This window comes from Carlito syrichta, unplaced genomic scaffold (assembly GCF_000164805.1).
Source record: "Carlito syrichta isolate Samal-C Ts95f unplaced genomic scaffold, Tarsius_syrichta-2.0.1 Scaffold304400, whole genome shotgun sequence".
In the NCBI taxonomy this organism is placed as follows: Eukaryota; Metazoa; Chordata; class Mammalia; order Primates; family Tarsiidae; genus Carlito; species Carlito syrichta.
In genome coordinates, this window is record NW_007248496.1 from 289,020 (window position 1) to 311,001 (window position 21,982).

The 21,982-nt window shown below is 41.2% G+C and overlaps 1 protein-coding gene across 1 annotated transcript in view; it reads right to left on the reverse strand.

The window, feature by feature from the left end:
- Positions 1-698: 698 nt before the first annotated feature.
- ADIPOR2 (adiponectin receptor 2) overlaps positions 699-21,982 on the reverse strand; it is a 48,095-nt gene continuing 26,811 nt past the window's right edge. The window contains exons 2-7 of the mRNA XM_008059852.2: positions 17,742-17,861; positions 11,508-11,679; positions 8,874-9,060; positions 8,126-8,313; positions 5,617-5,810; positions 699-3,498 (exon numbers count right to left, since the gene is read on the reverse strand). Coding sequence (XP_008058043.1) covers positions 3,370-3,498; positions 5,617-5,810; positions 8,126-8,313; positions 8,874-9,060; positions 11,508-11,679; positions 17,742-17,861 — 990 coding nt within the window. The 3' untranslated portion in view covers positions 699-3,369. The remainder of the gene's footprint in view (positions 3,499-5,616; positions 5,811-8,125; positions 8,314-8,873; positions 9,061-11,507; positions 11,680-17,741; positions 17,862-21,982) is intronic.

The following is a 21,982-nucleotide window of genomic DNA, read 5'->3' on the forward strand; positions in this document are numbered from 1 at the left end:
CTATACCCGGATAATGTATAGGAAACCCTACAGTCGTATCTGTATTTGTAAATGAGAAATCAGAATGGAAAGATGATCCCAATACTGGAAACTTTCCTGTAAAAATTAAATGTACCTAAGGGCAAAAAGGTCAGAATTTCCTCTTCTAATAAAGAAGGGACCAGGTTAACAAACCCCCAAAATTTCAAGTCAACAGACATGAGACTTGTCTAACCAGAATAATAAATTCAAGTACAGGGAGAGCAATTTTCTCCCCAAATTGTCTTTTCATTCTTTTCTCCAATGAAGGATGCTGGCACTAGAGTCAGACTTAAATTATCTAAGCTTGCTTCCTCATCTATAAAATGAAATGAAACTACTACTAGCATGCAGGCTTACTATTATGGTCATGAGATCAATAACTCCTAAATGCATCCTTTGACATGAAGTGTTCATTACATCAGGCATCATTTTAATAAACATTAATGGTCAATTCAGAACGCCCCTTCCATTCCTGGTCCCAGTTACCATGCAAGCATTAGAGTTAGGAAAAGTGAGCAGGGTGGGTGTACAAACTTTGATCTGTGCAAGCAGAATGGGACGTTTCTGAAAGTCTCTTCGATGTCAGTGTCTAAATTAGGGCTTCAAAGAAGTGCCAAAAGCTAAAGGGGGGTGGGGGGAGCAGAAAAGACAATTAAAAAAATACAGCAAAGGTTCATAATTCCATTTGGTTGCTTTTATTAGAAGAAATTGAGAATACAGCAAGTAGGGAAATCCCACATGAATGGAACTATCACAACAAATGCCTTTCATGAACCTCAACCTTCTATGATCCCCAAAAATGTGCTTTGTGGCTTTAGCAATTTATAAAGGGGAAGGGGGAAAATACTGAAAAGGCCACTATTTAATGGTGAAAGAATGAAGCTGTAGAGGTCCTAACCAGCCTAGGGCCAAAAAAGAAAATTAAAAATTTGCACAGAGCAAGCAAGCCTCTGACTGCTGAGAGTAAGGCATTCAGGCACCAACCTGGTGAGAGTTCTCAGCGAGCACTGCGAGATCAAGTGCACATCGAGGCTGTTGGTAGTGAGCTGCACGTAGACACACACGGAAATGGGCACACGTATGCCCACACACACACACACCCGAGAGGGAGATGTTGACTGGATTACACATTGGTGAAGTTAATTTCACTTGTCCTAAGGGTTTGTGCTATGTTGAACCAGAGTCTTCCAGCTGTGGGCGTGGGTGACTGGGCCAGAGCCTGCTATCCCCGCTGGTGGTGTTACCGGGCTGCACCCTGTACCCTGTACCCCAAAGTGCATGACCAAAGAGCAAGGCTGGCTTCTGATACGTGCTGTTGCTCCCATGAAACTAAGTGCGCGTCCACCCAGAGGGCCACCGTCCTGCTGGACTATATATTCTCAAAGGGATTAATACTATTCTTCAGAATTCTGTCAGGCACTGCACCAGTTCACCCACTGTCTTTTGCTCGGTCTACCTAGCACCCAGGGCAGTGACCTTATCCAGAACCAAAATACTCTTAAGTTCTTCCCAACTTCTACACTGGAGTCTTTCTTCATGGATCCCAGCTTTTACTGGAGATTGGAAGGGGAAGAAGGGAGAAAAAGATCTGAGAAGACTCTGCTGAATAAATAAAGAGACCCATATCCCCAATACCCACTGAGGATACCAGCCCCTATGCTTAGGGCCTCAAGGTTTAGTTCTAATACAGTCCCCAGGATGTAATGGAGCCACCCCAAGTCTTTGATGACAGCAACCTAAGACTCGGGTGCTATTTTTGGTGGTTCACCAGGAGGCCAGATCAGAATTCTGTGAACCAGATACTTCCCCCACCACTCTCTCCCTGACCCCACAAGATAACCCTGCAACATAAGCAATTGTTTAGCACTTCTAGCAGCAATTCAAAGCCAGGGCTCTAAGGATTTTGGCAGACCCCCTGGCAATGACATACCATTTCCTTTAAGCTTTGCACCATGCTGGCAGCTCCACAGTGGGTACTAGACCTGGCTTTACAAGAGTTCTGCTGGCTTTCTTGTTCAATGAGTGCTGCAGTGTCTGTCACACCTAGGCTTACCAAGACTGCGTGCCAGAGGTGAAACTCATCTTTTCTAATCCAACGGAAGGGTCTCCCGGCCTATGTACTGAGCTCAAAAGAAACCTGGACAAGACAGAATCTCATTTCTGGCCACCTCCATGCCAACTATGATGTCAGGGAAAGGTCCATGTGTATTCCCAGGAAGAGGAAGGGTAGTTAGGGCAGTGGTTTTCAACAGAAGGAAGTATGCAGGGTGTTACAGAGCTCCACAGTGAGGAGGAGGAAAACTCACACCGCTCTTACAAGAGTTACCACAAAATTGAGCAGAATGCCAGGAAGTGATCAGATAAGCCCATGCTAACATTTCCTGAGCCCTTCCACCATCCCCACCACCTTTACCAGCATAATGGCAGAAGCAGGTGGCTCTCCTCCACAGAAAGAGTAAGGGTCACTACCAACCTCAAGTCAGCCTCAGATGACACCTTAACTAGAGCCTTTATCTAACACACACTGCCAGCTATGTGTGTGCTGCTTCCCCGGAGAAAACACATACTACTTCCCTCGACCTCGGGACTCCCACAGGCTCCCAGGCTTGACAACGGTCAGTGACCACTGCGCTGGGGCTGTGCTCTGCCCCACCAGAGTCCAAGGTGTGTTGGCCTTTAAAGGCACCTTGGTGAACCAAGACACTGTACACTCCGGGGCTATCACCTGATCCTCCTTCAGTCACTTTGTGCAAAATTGAAACAGTGTGTGGTACTTGCATGTTTCATTCTATACAAAATTCTCCCTCCCTCCCCTACCCTATGTTTTAAACATTTATAGAAATTCTTATTGAAACGGTAAGTTAGAAATCTTATTTACACTACTGTCTGTGTTCTCCCAAAAGAGCATCTAAAATCACACTCCCACCCCTTAATTGGATATAAATGTCCACCTACATTGGTTTGTATTATCATCCTAAGGAGAGAGAGAGGGAGAAGAAAGAACCACCAGCTCCACTGTTTCCCCATCTTTGACAAATAAATATGATACGGAGCAGAAGCCAGCTTGTCAAGGGTCTTGCAGAGCCCTTAATCGGTAGATCCCAAGAACAAGCCAGGGTTTGGGCTATTTCTCCTTTTCTCCAAATTGATGCACTTCGTCCTTTGAGGTATGATTTATTTTTTTCTCTTCTCAGTCACGTACCACATGGAGCCCCTGGGCTGTCACAAAGCCCATGAGGCTGTCAAAGTTTTGGGGCTCCTCTGGTACTGGCATCAATGGCCAGCGGGGAGGCCCGCAGGTGTTGCAGGCCCTGGGTCAAGGTCACAGTCCCTGGCTATGGGTAGGTATCACAGTGCATCCTCTTCACTGCAGCCCCCGCCAATCATGAAACGGAATTCCTGGAGGTTTGAGACACCATGGAAGTGAACGAAAGCTCCAGCAACCACGAAGATATGAAACAGCTGATGAGAGTGAAACTGGAGGGAAAAATAAAAGAGAACTCCATTATTAAGACGCTAAAGATTCTCAGGATCATTTAGTTCTGGTTTCTGCTAAGCACAAGGTAGGGAATGGATGTGACAGAGCTCAAATTCAAGGTGCCCACAAATCCTGGACCATCCGTTAGGCATATCACATTCTGCTGAGTTGAAAGCCAGCTCTCCCCAAAGAAATAAAGGTGCTGCTCCTAAGTTCTGGCCCTGAAAGGGTGCCCACATAACATTGGAACCAGTGACAAGTGATGTACAGACTCTTGCCAACTGGTCACAAAGGTCCTGAGAATCCCCTGACTAGCTGTGGACTAGGATTAGACACACAGGCATTTCCCTACTCACTGCTGAAGGACATTTTGTCATGGACAAGAGTAATAGAACCATGGTCATTTAAATGTTGTTCTGTTAGAAAAACTAAAGACATTTCAAGGATTGGGCAGAAGGTCACAACCTAAGGCCCTTGGAATTTCCTCCAGCTCTATGAGTCTGGAATTGCATTAACAACACAGTACACCAAAAACCTAGCCCAAGAGAGCCTTTTACTTCCATCTCAAGTCAGAAGCTGGTCTACAAGCACATGATATTATTTCTAATTTTACTTTTACTGTTAAATGCTACTTCACATCCAAAGAAACATAATCAATTGCTCAGCACACTAAATATCACTTCAAAAATCAAATTTTCTCACTATACTCTCAAAATGAAGAAGTATAGTGGCAAAGCAGTATTTATCAAGGGAAAGACACCGACTTTAGAAGTGTAAACTAGGTTGGCCAGGTTTCGTGGCTCAGCCTATAATCCCAGCACTTTGGGAGGCCGAGACAAGTAGATTGCCTGAGCCTGTGGGGTTCGAGACCAGCCCGGGCAACTTGGCAAGACATCATCTCTACAATAAATAAAAAATTAGCCAGGCATGGTAGCACATGCCTGTAGTTCTGGTTACTTGGAAGGCTGAGGCAGAAGGATCACCAGAGCCCAGCATGTTGATGCAGGGGTGGCCGTGAGTGGCCACTGTATTCTAGCCTGGGCGACAGGGTGAGACTCCAACTCAAAAAAAGAAGTGTAAACTAGAAGAAATCAAAAGTCACATCCCAGGAGATGTTTCCTAGGAAACCAAAGAGGATTCATTTTCCCCGAAAAAGGGGGGGGATTAGTAAAAATCATACAGATGTCAAAGATTATGATGAAGTTATTATGTCTCAGAAAGAAAGATGAATTAGCTAATTTGAAGCTGGAAGGACGGCTTGAGTTCAATATTATCATCATTTTACAGATAGCTAAACTAAACTTTGAGAAATTAGATGATTGGTTTAGTCTGTAATAATCAGCAACAGGCTAAAAACAGAATTTCAGAGGTCAGATTTCACATTAAGCAACATTCCAATTCTGTATTGTTGAAAACGTTTCAGGCCCTCTTCAGTTACATCTTCCAGCCGTGTGAGTCCCCTATATTTTCTTTTTCCCTTTCTCTTGCCATTAGCCACAGTCCAGGCATCTGTCCCTCCCCTTCCAGTCAGATATACATATACTCAGTCTCTCACTACAATCAGTGATTTGTGATATCAAAAATGACCTTGGTAGAAATCTGTTCCTAAAAAGGACTTTGGTAAAAAGTTGGCCCATCACTCTTATTTCATAAACAAGGAGACCGGGACAAAGACTAATGAAGTGACTTTCACTTGTAGTGTAGTGAACAGGAGCACAGATTCTCCTATTAAGACTAGCCTGATTCAAATTCGGTTCTACCAGTTAATAGCCACATGCCTTAGACAAGTGGCCTAACCTCCTTAAGCCTTAGTTTCCTGATCTGTAAAATGAAGGCATTAATAATAGTTATTATACCTTATAGGGCTAATGTATTAAATGCAGTAATCCATGCAAAGAACTCTGTACTGTGCTGAGCACCAAGGGAGTCCTCACTAAATGTTAATTGTTACTGTACCTAGGGGCTGGAGAAACTCAGCTAGTTAGGAACAGAGTTAGGACTGGAATGCAAGTCTTCCAACTTTGAGTCTAAAACTTTTTTCAACTGCATCACTCCACAGTATGCCAATAACCCATGAGCAGATAGATATGTACACACAATCACCCTGATATGCTTACCCAGATGTCACATTTGCCAGGAAAGAAGCGTTCAGGGATCCGGGCAGCATACAGGGCAGCTCCTGTGATGTAGAGACTGGCCATCAACAGCAACCAGCCTATTTGCCCAATGGTGGCAGCCTTCAGGAATCCCTCCGAGATGACGTAGTGCAAGGTAGGAATGATTCCACTCAGACCTAGGCCCAAGAACACTCCTAGAAACCACAAGAAAAGAATAAAGTAAAAATGCAGAAGAGAAATAAGGAAGAAGTCAACGCGGTAGCACAGTACCATTAACTCTGTAAACTGAGTATTTCAAAGTAAGATGCAAAATTAGCTTCTTGTTTTAAAGAAAAAGAAGGTTCTTCAAACTCTGGGACAGTCCCACAAGACAACACAGCTATATTCTAAAGCTCTATTTACAAATGCAGGGAGCCTCCTGCTAAGAGAGGTTTAGCTTAGTAAGTCAGCAGTCTTCAAGGGTTTAGAATTATGTTGCTAAGTGTTTTAGGAAAGGACTGTAGGAGTTGGTTTAAACCACCCGAAGTGCTGCCCTTTTACAGACACAGATTAAAATACAGCGCAATTTTACATGCTATCTTCTCCTTGAAGCAACAGATATTGCTGGGGTGGGGCTGGCAATGAATGATCATATCAGCTGGGGAGGTAGGTGATGCATAAAATTAAAATACTATTAATAGTAATCTAAATCATGACCTATAATTGGGCACTTAAATTTTTTTAAATGCCCTTAACAAATGACCTAACTACCTAACTGGAGGGGTGGAGGGAAATACTGTAGTGAATAAGATGAAAAATAGAAAGAGAGAAAGGCATGTGCTTCTGAAAGCTCCCAGGCCTCACAAGTACAGAAGTCTGTCGGAATCACTGAGCCACAGCCCTAATGCCTTCAAAATCATCTACAGCAGTATTTTTCCAAACTTCTAGATATGACCTAGGTTCTAAGATCAAACTGGGTCTCAACTAGCATTTTTTTAAAATGAACTAGAATAAAATAAATACCAGACTGTGTCACAGGTGTAGGGTTAAGTACTATTTTGTAAAAGTTTTGTAATTTACATACTCGTATACATGAACATATGGATATACACACACGTTTAAGATTGTAGCAGAAAATGTCATGATCAAAAAAAGTTTCAAGTTCACTGATCTAAAACCACTTTGAAACCTGTATGTCAACCAAAGCAACACAGAATTCGTCGCCTCAGTCAGTAACTGCTCCTACATTTGGAAGCAGTATTAGGAGTGACTCTTGCAAATTTGGTAAGCTTTCTCAACAGAAAAGGAGCCTATTACTTGCTCTGAACATTACCAAATAAGCTTCTGGTACACAGCAATATATGCAGGCACATACACAGGATGCATATTCACAAATAAAATGGGAATCTCAAAGAGAAGAGGGAAATGGCAAGTGCTGACCTCACAAGAGACAGGAAGCAAGCAGGCCTAAAGAATGATTTCCTACCTCCACTCCTCTAAAAAAATGATTATGATCCTATTCTTCCACTTGCTACTTGACATGCTAAGCAAGGGCACTAATGGTTTTACCTATCATTCTTTAAGTCAAAGGCTCAGGAATGTGGTTCTTCTGATGTGTTTGAATAGTGGAATGCTCAGCTCCACTCAGCAAAGACAATCTTATCTCACGTGCTCAAAAAGGCTTAACGCCACAGTATTCCTGAAGTATACTGAAAGCCAACCCTGATCACCGTTCACCTGCACATATGAACACTTAAGGAAAAGAACAGTTGTTGTAACAATGGTCACTAATGAAGTTACTTCCACTTCTAACCTAGGTAACTGCAGATGATCTAGGGCTTGTGTTTTAATGCCAAATGGTTTTTTGTTTTGTCTTAAGGAAAAAAGAAGGATGAAAGGAAAAATAACTCTTAATATTGCTTATTCATTCTCAGTAGGCACTGGATTTGACACTGAATATAAAATTGAAGACACAGTCCTGGCTGCAAGAAGTCCCCAGTCCAGTGGGAGACAAAAACATCTCTGCTACTTCCATAATATTACAAGGAGGCCCAACCAAGGCACTGAGGAACTGCTGGTTTTGCATGTGATCTCCAGCTAAGCAGGCATTATCATAAATGTATAAAGCCCCTTTATCCTTACATCAGAAGACAGAAGAGATGCATGGTGCCTCTTGAACAGAACATAATCAATATGAAGACGAAGTCACACAGATTCAATAAAAACATAAAACAAAACAACAAAAGACTCAATCACCACAAACAGAATACTCCGAGCTGAAAGAGTGAGACAAATGGCTTACTTGACCATAAACAACACTCCCAAATATATCACCTCATGCTCACCACTGCCCCTCGATCCTAATGCCTTAAGACAACTCATAGACACTAGTACTATTACTAGAGTAAAAGTCCTTCAACAACATATTTGCATCACAAATACATCATATAATGCTTGGCAAATGGCAGAGCTTTAATAAATGCCTAGTGAATAAATGAATGTTGATTGCAGAACCTCCACATGCACTTACCTGCTCTTACTCCACGGTACTGAGGGGTGGCAAACATGTCCCACTGGGAGACTATAATGGCTGCAATGCCCAGCACACAGATGACAATCAAGTAGATGAAGCAAGGTTGTGGATTACAGTAGAAAGAATAATAAAGCCAAGGAACAAAACTTCCCATAATCAGAAGAGCAATACCAGAGTAGTCCAGTCTAGGAGAGAAAAAAAAATCATTTAATGCAGTAATTTTTAAATTACTGACTACCATAGGTCCCACTTAATCCCCAAAGACACGAGCTATTACCAATAGCTAAGAGACAACCTGGGATGCTCTTTAACTTTAAAAAAAACTCCCATCAGATGGTATTAAGAATTCTGCCACCTCTGCTGGATTTTTTCCCTAACCTACTACCTCTAAATCAGTGATCAAAATATTGACTTTGGCTGGGTGCAGTGGCTCATGCCTGTAATTCCAATATTTGGGGAAGCTGAGGCAGGAGAATAGCCCGAACCCAGGAGTTCAACACCCGCCTGGGCAACACAGTGAGACCTCATCTCTACAAAAAAAATTGTTAAAAATTAGCCAGGCTTGGTGGCAAACACCTGTAGTTCCAGCTACTCAGGAGGCTGAAGTGAAAGAATCACTTGAACTCAGGAGGTCAAAGGCTATATAGTAAGCCATGATTTGTGCCACTGCATCCCAGCCTGGACAAGAATGAGACCCTGTCTTTAAAAAAAAAAAAAAAAAAAGGACGACTTTACAGATACTTACTTAGAGAAGAGACGGGAGACCCCTTCTGAGTGGCAGTAGACTGTGTGGAAGAGCCATGAAAAAGAAAGGCAGAGAATGGCTCCTAAGAAAAATAACCCAAAGACCACCTTCTCCTGCAGAGGAGCCACAAAAGAGATGTTTGGGCGAAACATATAAAAGATCCCCAGGCACAGGAAGAATACACAACCTACGAAAAGAGTACAGGAGACAGATAAAACATCATCCTTTTGAACTCCTGGGCTGTTACATACCGATTCTGTTTCCAATCCTTCATAATTGCAATAATAACTGAATGGAAGTTCCATGAGAACACAGAAGCTTATCGAAAATTTTGGTTTACTTCCAACATTGTTGGTATCATATATACTTCAGCTTCTTACACTGGGTTTACAGAATATAATAATTTATTTGTCTGAGGGCATAATCTGAAAAAAAAAGCAGACAATGCTGCTACTTCTTAGAAGACTAAGCCGGGTTCGGTGGCTCAGCCTGTAATCCCACGTCTTTGGGAGGCTGAGGTGAGTGGACTGCCTGAGCCCGTGGGTTCGAGACTCGCCTGGGCAGCGAGACCTTATCTCTAAAATACATCAAAAAATCAGCCGGGCATGGTAGCGCATGCCTGTAATTCCGGCTACTGGGAAGGCTGAGGCGGAAGGATCACCGGAGCCCAGCAGGTTGAGGCTGCGGTGGCCGGGAGCCGCCACTGCACTCCAGTCTAGGTGACAGAGTGAGACTCCAACAAAAAAAAAAAAGAAGAAGAAGAAGACTAAATGAGTTCACCTCTACCTTTAGATCTAGATTGAAGTTTCATTTATAAAGTTTTTGGCACATACATACAGCTCAATTTTCAAAGGTCCGTTGTGCTTTTGCTTTTGTTTTTGCAATAAATTCCAATACCTCTAAACCTTGCCAAGAAATACAGCTTTCCTCCACCAACAGCTATCAAAGAGTATTATGCTGTTTCTCCTGACCAGTTGGTATCCTGATCAGTTGGTCCAGCAGATTCAACAGTTAAAGACAGTAAAATACCTACTCAGGCCATTTCCTAACCAGTGCTTAAATGGTTCTCCACGATAAGATACCATGTTCCCACTGCTTAGGGAAGGGATACTCAACATAAGGAAGGTTCAGAAATTTAGATGTTAAAAATTTGCTAAGTGATTTATCATTTAATTTAAAAAGTACCCTTGAGTTAGAAGTCAGCAACAAACTTGATTTCTCTATTCTACTCTCCCTATATTAGCAGGCAGGACCTTGGAAACACTGTGGAAATAAAATGTGTGATAAGAAATTCAAGTCAAATGGAACAAGGTCACAAACTTCTTAGTGTATTCACAAGGTTGTACAACCATTTCATTACATTTCTCAAAATATCTGATTTGTAGACTAACAATAATAAACTTCTTTCACATGCATATGGGCCATTTGTAGATCTCTGGGGAAATGTCTACTCAGATGTTTTGCCCATTTAAAAAAATTCAGTTGTTCTTATTGTTGAGTTGTAGGAGTTATTTACTAGACGCTTACCAGATAAATAATTTGCAAATAATCTCTCCCATTCTATGGGTTGTCTTTTCACTTCTTGATAATGTCTTTTGACAGAAGTTTTTAATTTTGATGAAGTCAAATTTATCTATTTATCCTTTGTTTTCCTTTGCTAGTTTGTACTTTAGGCAATTCTAAGAAGCTGTCACAGAATCCAAGGTCACAAAGATGTCTATGTCTGTTTTCCCAAAGCAGTTCATAGTTTAGCTATTATGTTTGAGTCTTTTATCCATTTTGAGTTCATTTTTGTATAGAGGGTGAAGATGGGGTCCAACTGCACTCTTTTAAATATAGCACAGTTTGTCCTAGCGCCACTTGCTGGAAGATTATTCTTTCCTTATTGCATTCTTTCCTTAATATACAATTACAATGGGGGAAAAATTACAGTTCCCAATCTACTTTAGGCCGTACTGAAATTTAACTGTGAATATTCTAAGTGTTAGAAGAAAAATAAACTAACTTCTATTAAATAATACCTCCCTCTCAGTGGTCAGTAAAATATAGTGCCACGTTTTATTTATTTATTTATTTTTTTGAGTTGGAGTCTCACTCTGTCTGTCGCCCAGACTGGAGTGCAGTGGCCGCTCCTGGCCACCGCAGCCTCGACCTGCTGGGCTCCGGGGATCCTTCCGCCTCAGTCTTCCAAGTAGCCGGAATTACAGGCACGTGCTACCACGCCCGGCTGATTTTTTGATTTATTGTAGAGATGAGGTCTTGCTGCCCAGGCGGGTCTCGAACCCGCGGATTCAGGCAATCCACTCACCTCAGCCTCCCAAAGGCGCGGGATGACAGGCTGAGCCACTGAGCCCGGCTGCACCACATTTTTTATAGCAACTTGTTCTTGGTTTGGTTTGAGGATAATGTCTGAAAATCTAGTAGACAGAAACATGACTTAAGTTCTAATAAAATCATAATGCAAATTAGGATGAGCAAACAGTAAAGCAGCGAGAGAATTCATCATTAGAAATTCAGAAAAGAAAATAGCGCATCCCAAAACATTTTTCAAAGTTCTGTTCTTACCCTCAAATACATGAAAATAAGAAAGAATAAAGTGAATCACCAACCCATTATACCACTGACATGACATACCTAAGAGATGTGTCCAGATGTTGCCTGTCTCTGTGTGTATTCTGAAAATGCTCTTGAAACAGGCCCGGAAAGAAGGCATAGGAGGCCGGTGTCCGTGTAAAAGGAAGTCATTATCCTTGAGCCAGTCTGGTAGTACATCATGAGGGATCACTCGCCACCGACCTTCCCATACCTGGAAAAAAGGTGTTATCAAACACTTCTGTGATTTTGGCTGTCAATCTGGGGACACTGACCTCAAACAACTACCTATTACTACTATTTTATAATGGGGAAAATAATTTATTTTTTAAAAGGCAAATATTTCAAAATGTATAATGTCCTATATTCTGAGCCCTTAGAAACGACTGATGAAGAAGACACTTTTTTTTTTTAGTTAGAGTCTCACTGTCGCCCAGGCTAGAGTACAGTGGCAGACTCATGGCAACTCCAGTATCAACCTGCTGGGCTCCAGCAATCCTTCCGCCTCAGTCTTCCAAGTAGCCAGAACTACAGGCATCCACTACCACACCCGGCTAATTTTTTATTTATTGTAGAGACGGGGTCTTGCCAAGTTGCCTGGGCTGGTCTTGAACTCCATGGGTTCAGGCAAACCACTCACCTTGGCCTCCCAAAGTACTGGGATTGCAGGCTGAGCCACTGGGCCCAGCCGAAGAAGACACTTTTTAAATGGACGGCTTTTCTTAGGAAAAGGAAAGCATAAGCAAATCTATAGAGCATGCCCTAAAAGCTCTGTTTCACTCTGGCTAAAGGTGGGGTGAGAGGTACAAAGTCCTACCCATACCACCCCCCCTTCATCCTGAACAACAGACTTTACCCCTGATAAATCCCTGTATTTTTATAAGATCATTTTAAAATTTAATATTCTTAGTGGAAAAAAAAGAACTATGTAAAATCAAACTTTTGTACCTTTTGCTAAAATCTCTCCCTCCCCCTTATTCTTTTTCTTCTATTCCCACCAGAGCAAATATGAAGCAAAGTTGTCAGAAAACCTTGGGTCTCTGACATTAATTAGTTGTATGAGTTTTAATTAACTATAAAATCTCCAAGCCTCAGTTTCTTCATTTATAAAATGAGGATAATAACAGTGCTTCAATTACTTCGTAAAGAAATTATGAGGATCAAACAAAATGACACAAAGCATCTCATAAATGAGTTAGCAACCCCTAGCATCCATCCCAAAGATGGTACATGATCAAACCATCCACAGAGGCTATCACCTGTCTGAGAGTTAGTGACTAACCCACCTTCCTTTGCCTGCTGGAAGGAGCGATGACACGGAAGGTTAGCCTTAGTTGCCCTTCAAGTCCCTTGGACCCCTTTCCTCCCTTTTTCCTGTGGCTCCTCCCCCATCATATTCTAGAGGAAAAGAAATCAGGGATTTGTTATCCCCTCCTCAGAAAGTCTGTTAACCCTGTCTGCACTCTGCTTCTTTTAATGTTTCTCAGCCCAGAGAGCTCGCAGCACTCAGATCACTTGATTCTGAACTAACTTGCTTCTCTAAGACGGAAAAATGTCAGGCACATGGTCTATCTTCCAGGTAATGTGGGCTTAGCAGTCCTTCCAGTCTATCACCCTACAAACAAGAATCCAGACTAGAGATCTGCAGGATTCACCTTCAGACAACGGCCTCTACCCCTGTCTTCCATGGGTCTTGTAACAAACAACATGGCTAAGCCACAGAACCTTGGTCTCTGCTATGCTGCTATGCAGGAAGAGTGCCCATTCCTTTCACTTCACAACCTATTGCCTGTTCTCATGGACATTTGTAAAAGAACAGATCCTCTGTGTAACATCTCCTCTATTTCCAAAGAAGTGATAACTAACAATTTTTTTTTTTTGAGTTGGAGTCTCACTCCATCGCCTAGGCTGGCCACCCCAACGTCGACCTGCTGGGCTCCAGGGATCCTTCTGTCTCGGTCTTCCAAGTAGCCAGAACTACAGCTGCATGCTACCATTTCCGGCTAATTTTTTGTGATTTATTTTAGAGACAAGGTGTCGCCAAGTTGCCTGGGCTGGTCTCGAACCCGCGAGCTCAGGCAATCCACTCACCTCGGCCTCCCAAAGTGCTGGCATTACAGGTTGAGTCACTGAGCACAGCCGATAACTAACAATTTAAGAACAAATGTGGCCTTCTTAATGCTCTATCAAAACTAACCCTCTCTCTCCCGTCCCACCCCCCCACGCCATCTTCCAGCTCAAAACTTGGAGCCTATGATTACTGGTGCTGATCTGGCCATTCCATGTGTGTTCCTAACATACAATAAAGTAATCTAAAATGCCAAAAGACTAATCTAGATTTCTAATGTCTACCGCTGATAGTACTACCACTTATAAAAGTTGCATGGCATATGAGAGGACATAACATGGATTTAATACGCCCGATGAGAAGCTACTTTTAACACTGCCTAAATCTCATGCTTTTCTAGCAGTTCACTTTGACTTACCATCACTAGCCAAGGGCAGAACTGGTTTCTCAGAGGCAGCTATTGATAGTTGCTTTACAACCCCCTCACCAGCTTGTTACTAATTTGCTTTTCCATTTCAAGTATTTGCCTCCACCAATAAGACCCACCTAATCAGCCCTTCCTAACCTTCATGACAGACAGACCCCACCACCATAGCAGCAATCATGTGACTAACCCCACCCCTCTGCCTGCTGTCCATCACGGTCTGCGCTTACATGCCCCCTTTATAATGATATGGAGCAGACCACCATCCAATCACCTTAACGACCTCTACCCCATCAAGGAGGAATGTTTAAAAGCATTCAAACTCGAGAAGTCAGCCACCAGTGCTTTACCAGAGTCTGGTGTGGCCAAGTGCTCTTTGAGCAGTGGCTGCTGCCATGTTTCTAAGCTCTGGCCCTCTCTCCTACCCTTGGGAGAGGTGAAACTCCTTTCTCTTTCTCTCCTCTCTCTAATTTACTTTCTAAATAAACTACCTTTTCTAATCTGGCTTCTGTGCAATTCTTTGCATCTTTCATGCGACATCGGATTGCACACCAGACACCCACACCCCCAACAGGTCTGACCTAACATTCTGGAGCCCCTGCTGGGAGTGTGACCTAACAATATATTCCACAGGATTTTATGGAGAGAAAAAAAGAGACCAAATACTGAATTTTTTGCATCTAATTTGAATTTGGGAAAGACATTATTGTTGAGATTAAACATACAAAATGTTGCTACACTATTCTACTTTGAGAGAATTTTATTTTCTAAGGAAGGGAAGGTAGAAATCAATCCTTAACACCTTCAAGGCAATTCACAATGTACACACAGTTCTGCTGTGATGCAACAAAAAGTGTTACTGTGCTATTGCACACAGACAAAAAAGTCATATGTTCTCTTTTTATATTCAGAAAGAATATACTGAGCTTCTTACTACTTATATGCATATGCATACAAACATTCCAGTTGTCTAAATACTGAGCCAGCCAGAGCTATACTTTCCTAATTATACTGTAATTAGTGACACATTCAAAAGATACCACACCCTGTATCTTTTGACTGTATATGGGAGTCATATACAGTCAGTAAAATGCTAACACAAACAGGTAACCTCTTTTACGCCCTTGAATAAAAGAATGTGATCACAACTTAGCCAAAGACATATTTATTTACAAGTTTGATAAAGATAATGTCTACCATTAAACATCTTAGCAATGGTCCACTAGGTTTGTATTAGACCATAAAATGTACAAAAATTTTTTTTGAAAAAAACAAAACCCACAGCACACATCCTAGTCCCACATGGGCCTACTTATGCTGGTAAAATAACAAAATAACAAAAATCAAAGTCTGGAAAAAAGAGAGAGAGAGAGAGAGAGAGACAGAGACAGAGACAGAGACAGAGACACACACACACCAAGACCAAATTTGGAAACTCTGAAGACTAAATTATTTTATTTTCCCTATTCCTGTAAAGAAAAGGTTTCCCAAAAGGCAAGGCCACAATACACCTCATTTTAAACTGTCTCTGTTTGCTTGCTTCCAACCCAAGAAACAGAATCCTTGTGTCACTAGACATGGCTAGTGTTCAAGTGCGGTCAGTTGCACTGACACAGCAGGGTAGAGCTACACTGGAAGCATATGTAATGGGTGCCTCTTCATTCTGCTCTCAGACAAACTGCTAGGGGATGTCTGCAACACTCATTTTTCTTCAGTAGCAGACAAATGCCCTGTCTTATTTATTCTGTCATTAGCTGTTAAACTGAAAGTTTTATCTGCTTCATTCTTTGCTCTCAGTTCAGAAAGGAGAGGCAGAAAGGCAATTAAAGTCAGCTATAGTATTCCACTGACCTATAAATATCAGCATTCCCTAAAGGCCCAGACATTAAATTTGAGACTTTAAGAGATTTCTTCACACCAAATTTGCTTTTTGAAAAACAAAATATATATTGTATACCCCTTTGTGCTAATTCTTCTGAGACAGTGATCACTAGAATAGATCTATTGTTTTGCTTAGCTTTTTCTTCACTAATTATCAAATACATTAAAATTGCCTAGGCTCTATGTAGACCCATACATGTTTATACTCCCACCAGACCCCGCTGGGCCCTCAGTCTTGGAAGAGATGCCCATGTTCAGATCATAAGGTTCTCTTCTCATCCCCTGGTTCAAAGTATAGTAATCTAAGTCAACTGACCCCAGTAATTTCCACATAATTGTGAATGTAGGGAAACCTAAAGTTAGTTTTCAGGATCTAAGACCATGTGCATAAAGTGTTTTGGCTTCATGAAACCCGTGAAAAGCTAAGGGTCACAAAACTTTATCTTTAATGAAAGAGTTCTCCAGAAATGTTTAACAAATAAATTTATATACACATATACATAGACAGACAGACTGACTTATGTTGACTAGATCACAACTGCTAGGGCCCTTACTGATCTGATTAATCAAGTACTTACAAACTTACCAGTATCTCTACTGTATCTGAGCAAGCAAACCCAATTGTAGTTACCATCTTAAGAAAAACAAAATCCCACAACAGGTCCTACGGAATCAGACAATGGGTTGGAAGATAGAGAAAGGCCACGCAGAGTGGCTCACGCCTGTAATTCCAGCACTTTAGGAGGCTGTAATGGGAAGTGAAGCCAGAGTTTGAGACCACCCTGGTCAATACAGCACCTCTACAAAAAATAAAAAATGAGCCAGACGTAGAGGCACGCCTGCAATCCCAGCTACTTGGGAGCCTGAGGCAGGAGATCACTTGAGTTCAGGAGTTCGAGGCTACAGTAAGCTATAATCACACCTCTGAGCTCCAGTTTGGGCAACAGAGTGAGATTCTGACGAAGGGAGGGAGGGAAGGAGGGAGGGAGGGAAGGGAAGGGAAGGAAGAAAGGGAAGGAAGGAAAGGAAGGAAGGAAAGAAGGAAGGAAGAAAAGACCTTCAAGACAGAAGATGTACCAGCTAAACTGAAATTGCCAGATGTGCAGGAAAACTGGAATATCAGTATCTCCAGAGCAGCTCAATTACCCATGGAATCCCTATAAAGAATGTTTCCCAAAGCAGACAAAAAATAGATTCAAGGAACCTGGGAATGCCAGTTTAATATCTCCAGGCATCAATGACCCAATTTTGTTTCATACTGTCTTATCTAAATCATCAATAAGACATTTACATGTTAGCATTTATCAGGAAAGGTTTGTTTCCCAACTGGATACCCTAGTTTTAGCAGAGCTTTATCATAACTGGGCAGGAAGACAAATGTACTGTGCCTTGAACAGGATTATGGTAAGAAGACTTTAAGAGAACTGACCTTAAGCTTCTGTCTCCATTTTGACACACACCTTCCCCAAAGCAAACCAAAGGTATTACCCTAAGGTACTACCTTTAAAAGTTTTGGTTTGGGAGGAGCTAACTATATAGCATCAGCCAAGTGTGGTAGCTCATGCCTGTAATCCCAGCACTTTGGGAGGCCAAGGAAGACAGACTGCTTGAGGCCAGGAGTTTGAGACAGCCTGGGCAACATAGCGGGACCTCATTTCTAATTTTAAAAAATTAGCAGGGTGGTGCATGCCTGTAGTTCTAGCTACTCGGGAGGCTGGGACAGGAGGATTGCTTGAGCCCAGGAGTCTAAGACTGCCATGAGTTATAATCGTGCCACTGCATTCTATCCTGGGTGACAGTGAGACCCTGACTCTTAAAGAAACAAAGTAAAAATAAAATAAATATATACTTATATATGTACACACACACATAGCATGAAAGTGGCAAGAAATTACAATCTTACCTTACAAACAAACTCCTCCATTCTTTCCATGGCATGGTGGGCTTGTAAGAGAGGGGACATGCCCATAAACCCCTCATCTTCCTGAGAAGCTTCGTCATTGCATTCATGTTCCTCAGCACCCTGCAAGGCAATCACAGGAAGGGTCAAAGACAGAGACTGGGGGCTAAATGGCAGATTTATAACGAAATTCTCTAATGGTCAAAACAAGGTCTCAGACAAGGATCAACAATACAATAAGTAAAGTTGCTTTATTACAGGATTATCAGTATTAAAAATGATCACCGGTTACCCAGTTCTCTGACAGATGCCTGAACTGTCTACAGCAGCAGCATCTGATGTGGTTTCAGCGTTGTCCCCTCCAGATCTCATGTTGAAATGTGATCCCCAGGATGGAGGCAGGGTCTAGTGGGAGCTGCCTGGGTCACCAGAGGGTCCCTCATGAATGGTTTGGTGCCCTTCTTGTAGTCATGAGTGAGTTCTCACGCTAACCGTTCACACCAAGGGCAGGTTGTTTAAAGGAGCCCGGTGCCTTTCTTCTCCCTCTTGCTTCCACTCTCACCAAGTAACATACTGTCCCCCCTGTCCTCCATGAGCAAAAGCTTCCAAAAAAACCTTCTGGAGGCCTCACAAGAAAGTGAGTAGATGTTGGCGCTGTGTAGAACCATGGACCAAAATCAATCTCTTTTCTTTAAAAATTACCCAGCCTCAGGTATTTCTTTACAGTAACACAAAATGGACTAATACAGTTCCTATGTGTGTTTCAGCAGCAAATTCCTGGAGTAACTTTTACTGGTTTGTTTTTATTTTAATAACAATTTTCATACAATACATAATATTATGCAAAATTGAGGAATTACTGAGGGGAAAATCTTCAAGAACCCCACCTGTATATACAAAATAAATAATTATAATACAACGTGGTAAGTGCTCTAGTAATGAAAGGAGAGAAAAACATTTACTAAACGTTTAAGATACGTCCAACACAGAGAAAGGGACTTTATATAGGCTATCCAACTTAATGCTGGCAACCACCTTACTAGATAAATATTCTTATCCCCATTTAACATATAGGAACATTAGGCAAAGAGGTTAAAGAAGTTGTCCAAGGTTAAAGCTGGTAAAGTAGAAAAGTCAAAAATCCAAAACTCATTGCCTTTCCATATTCTTAAGGAAATAATTTATTTGAGGAAACGGAGAAAGAAGTGACAATTTGGTAAGGTCTGAAGGGATAGAGAAGATAGATTGATAGATGATAGATATAGATAGATAGACAGACAGACAGACAGACAGACAGACAGGGAATGGTGACTCACGCCTGTAATCCCAGCACTTTGGGAGGCAGAGGCAAGAGGACTGCCTGAGCCCACGGGTTCAAGACCAGCCTGGGCAACTTGGGGAGACCTCGTCTCTACAATAAATTAAAAAATTAGCTAGTATGGTGGCATGTGCCTGTAGTTCCAGCTATTTAGAAGGCTGAAGCAGAAGGATCGCCTGAGCCCAGCAGGTCGAGGCTGTGGTGGCCATGAGTGTGCCACCATTCCAGCCTGGAGTGCACTCCAGACTCTGCACTCCAGACTCCGACTCAAAAAAAAAAAAAAAAAAAAAGATAAGGATAATTTCTGTTTCAGACCAAGATTTATACTAATTTAGACAGAATTATACTGTAAGAAGGGCAATGGACTGGGAAATCAGAAGACCTAAGTAGTAAAGGCAGTTCTACCACTAACATCAATGGCTCCTTACTAGAGGTCAATCTTCTCATTTATATCTAAAAGCATGAGTTCAAACAATCTCTACAGTCTTCCACATCTCTAAAATTCTGTGATTCTGTAACTCAGTGAATAATGACAGCACAAGAGAACTATAATTCTCTATCTAAACAAGGGCCTGCTAGATCAAAAGTACTGCTAACACGACTGCATGAAGAAATGAACTGATTCTCTACCTTTAATCAGAGAACTGGTAAGAATGAACACACAGAAGCTATAGGTAATCTACCACTATATGAACATGAACATATTTTAAAAGAAATTTTGAAATCTCATTTTCCTCCTCTTCACTTTTTCAAGATAGTAAATAGAGGCTATGATATGATGCAGCATGTGAAACATGTTACACATCCATCTCTGAATTTATTTTTAAAAAGGAACATTTTTCAAGAAAACTATCTTGAATCTGCTCTCTACTATTCCCACAAATAAAATGCACTCCCATCTTTGCTTACCTAAAACTTACCTATCCTTTAATAGTAGCCCATCATATTTCTTGTTTACCCTTCCCAAACTACTCCAACCTAGTGTTTCTCAGTCTTTCATTACCGCCACCCTCCAGACCAGGAGCATTTTTAGATTACTTCCTTCATCCCTATGAAATTTTAATAACACAGACATACAATCTGTTTATGCATTGTAATCCATTGTAGGACTCTAAACTGTAGTAACATTTAACAGTCAAACCCTCCACCTTACCAAGAACCAATTTTCGCCAGACTGCAAATTCCACCTAACCCATAGCAACTGCCTCCTCTTCTGAACTTATTTAGCACTTAAGTAAGCACCCCTCATTTGACAATATCTGATTACAGCTCATTTTACTGACTTATACTGTCTTATTTAGTGTTTGATAGATTTCATGTTTTTGTGTGGCACTTCCTAAACTAGATTTAAGTCTTTTTCCCCATGGCTCCCAGAACATACTTACACAGTGGCTAAATTAATAAATGCTTTAAAAGATTTTCAACATTAAACCAAAGAGAACTGTACCTAATTAAACATAAAACAAAAATGATAAAATTCCATTAAACTACAAATTAAATGAAAACTGAAAATAGGTAACAGCTTGAAATGATTAGGAGACTGACTTTACAATATAAAATTTTATATAAAATATAAAATAGTTCAAGTATGTATGCATATTCAACATGTAACTGACTCTTCACAAAAAGAAATAGAAACAAGGATTCAATTTTTATTCTCATACAAATTACATCAGCAGTTTCAAAACTACAAATAAGAATATAAAACAAAATAAGAGTTAAGTGTTTCCTGTACTATCAAGCATAAAACCTGATGAAATTGCAGTCTGAATCAATGGGACTAAGTAATCAGTGAGATTACTTACTAATCAGTAATTCTGATTATCAGGCTGAGTGCAGTTAGATACACAGAGGAATACGAATAGGAAAAGGTAAGCTTGCCTCACCCGACAAAGAAAGGACACTTGATCTACTATTACAGACTTATGTAAGGAAAAATGAGGAAAGGACGCCTCTTTCAACACACACTCGCTACTATATGCAACTATAAGAGAGAGAAATGAATGGTGCCACCAATCACAGGGAGGGAAGAAGAACAAGTTCTTTGCTCCTGGAAAAGGAACACTTTATGTCCTTAGCAGGATTAAGAGACGCTTTCTGAAAGAAAACAGAGGTACACTCAGAATGTAGAACGATGGTCTGGGATAAACACTAGCAATAAGCCAATAACAATGTCTATCCATTCATCAAACATTTACTAAGTGTGTTTGAAGAAAAAGTGGCTGATTGCTATAATGGATTAAGATTGAGTTGAAGTCACTTAAACCTCAACTATACTGATGCATTCTATAACCTTTGACAAGATTACATTAATTCTCTCTCAGTATCAGTTTCCTTATCTGTAAAATAGCTTTAATAATACTATACCTTCACTGCAGATGTTTGATGATCAATGATAATGAATAAATAGGAACTATCACAGGGCCTAGGATTCAGAAGGTAACAAATAAATAATGCCCTTTATTACTATAACAACGGGCTAGGAACTAAGTACATTAAGGTAGGTATTACAACCTAGTGGAGAAGACACATGTAAATAAACAACAACAGCAGTGAGCTTAGAGAACTGTAAGAATAAGATCTGATGCAGAGACAAAATAGTTAACTTTGGTACTGTGGAATTTCTTAGAAAGGTAACATCTAAAGCAAACCTTGAAAAATGTATAAAAGTTCACCAGATGTGAAGGGGAAAGGCATGAGAGGAAAGGTAATAATAGCATGTATGCAAAAACACAGAAGAAAAGGCATGATACAAAAAATATGGTAGTTTAGCATGACTGCAGTAAAAAGTATATGTGAGGCAGGCTCGGTGGCTCAGTCTGTCATCCTGCACCTTTGGGAGGCTGAGGTGAGTGGATTGCCTGAGCCCGCGGGTTTGAGACCCGCCTGGGCAGCGAGACCTCATCTCTACAATAAAATCAAAAAA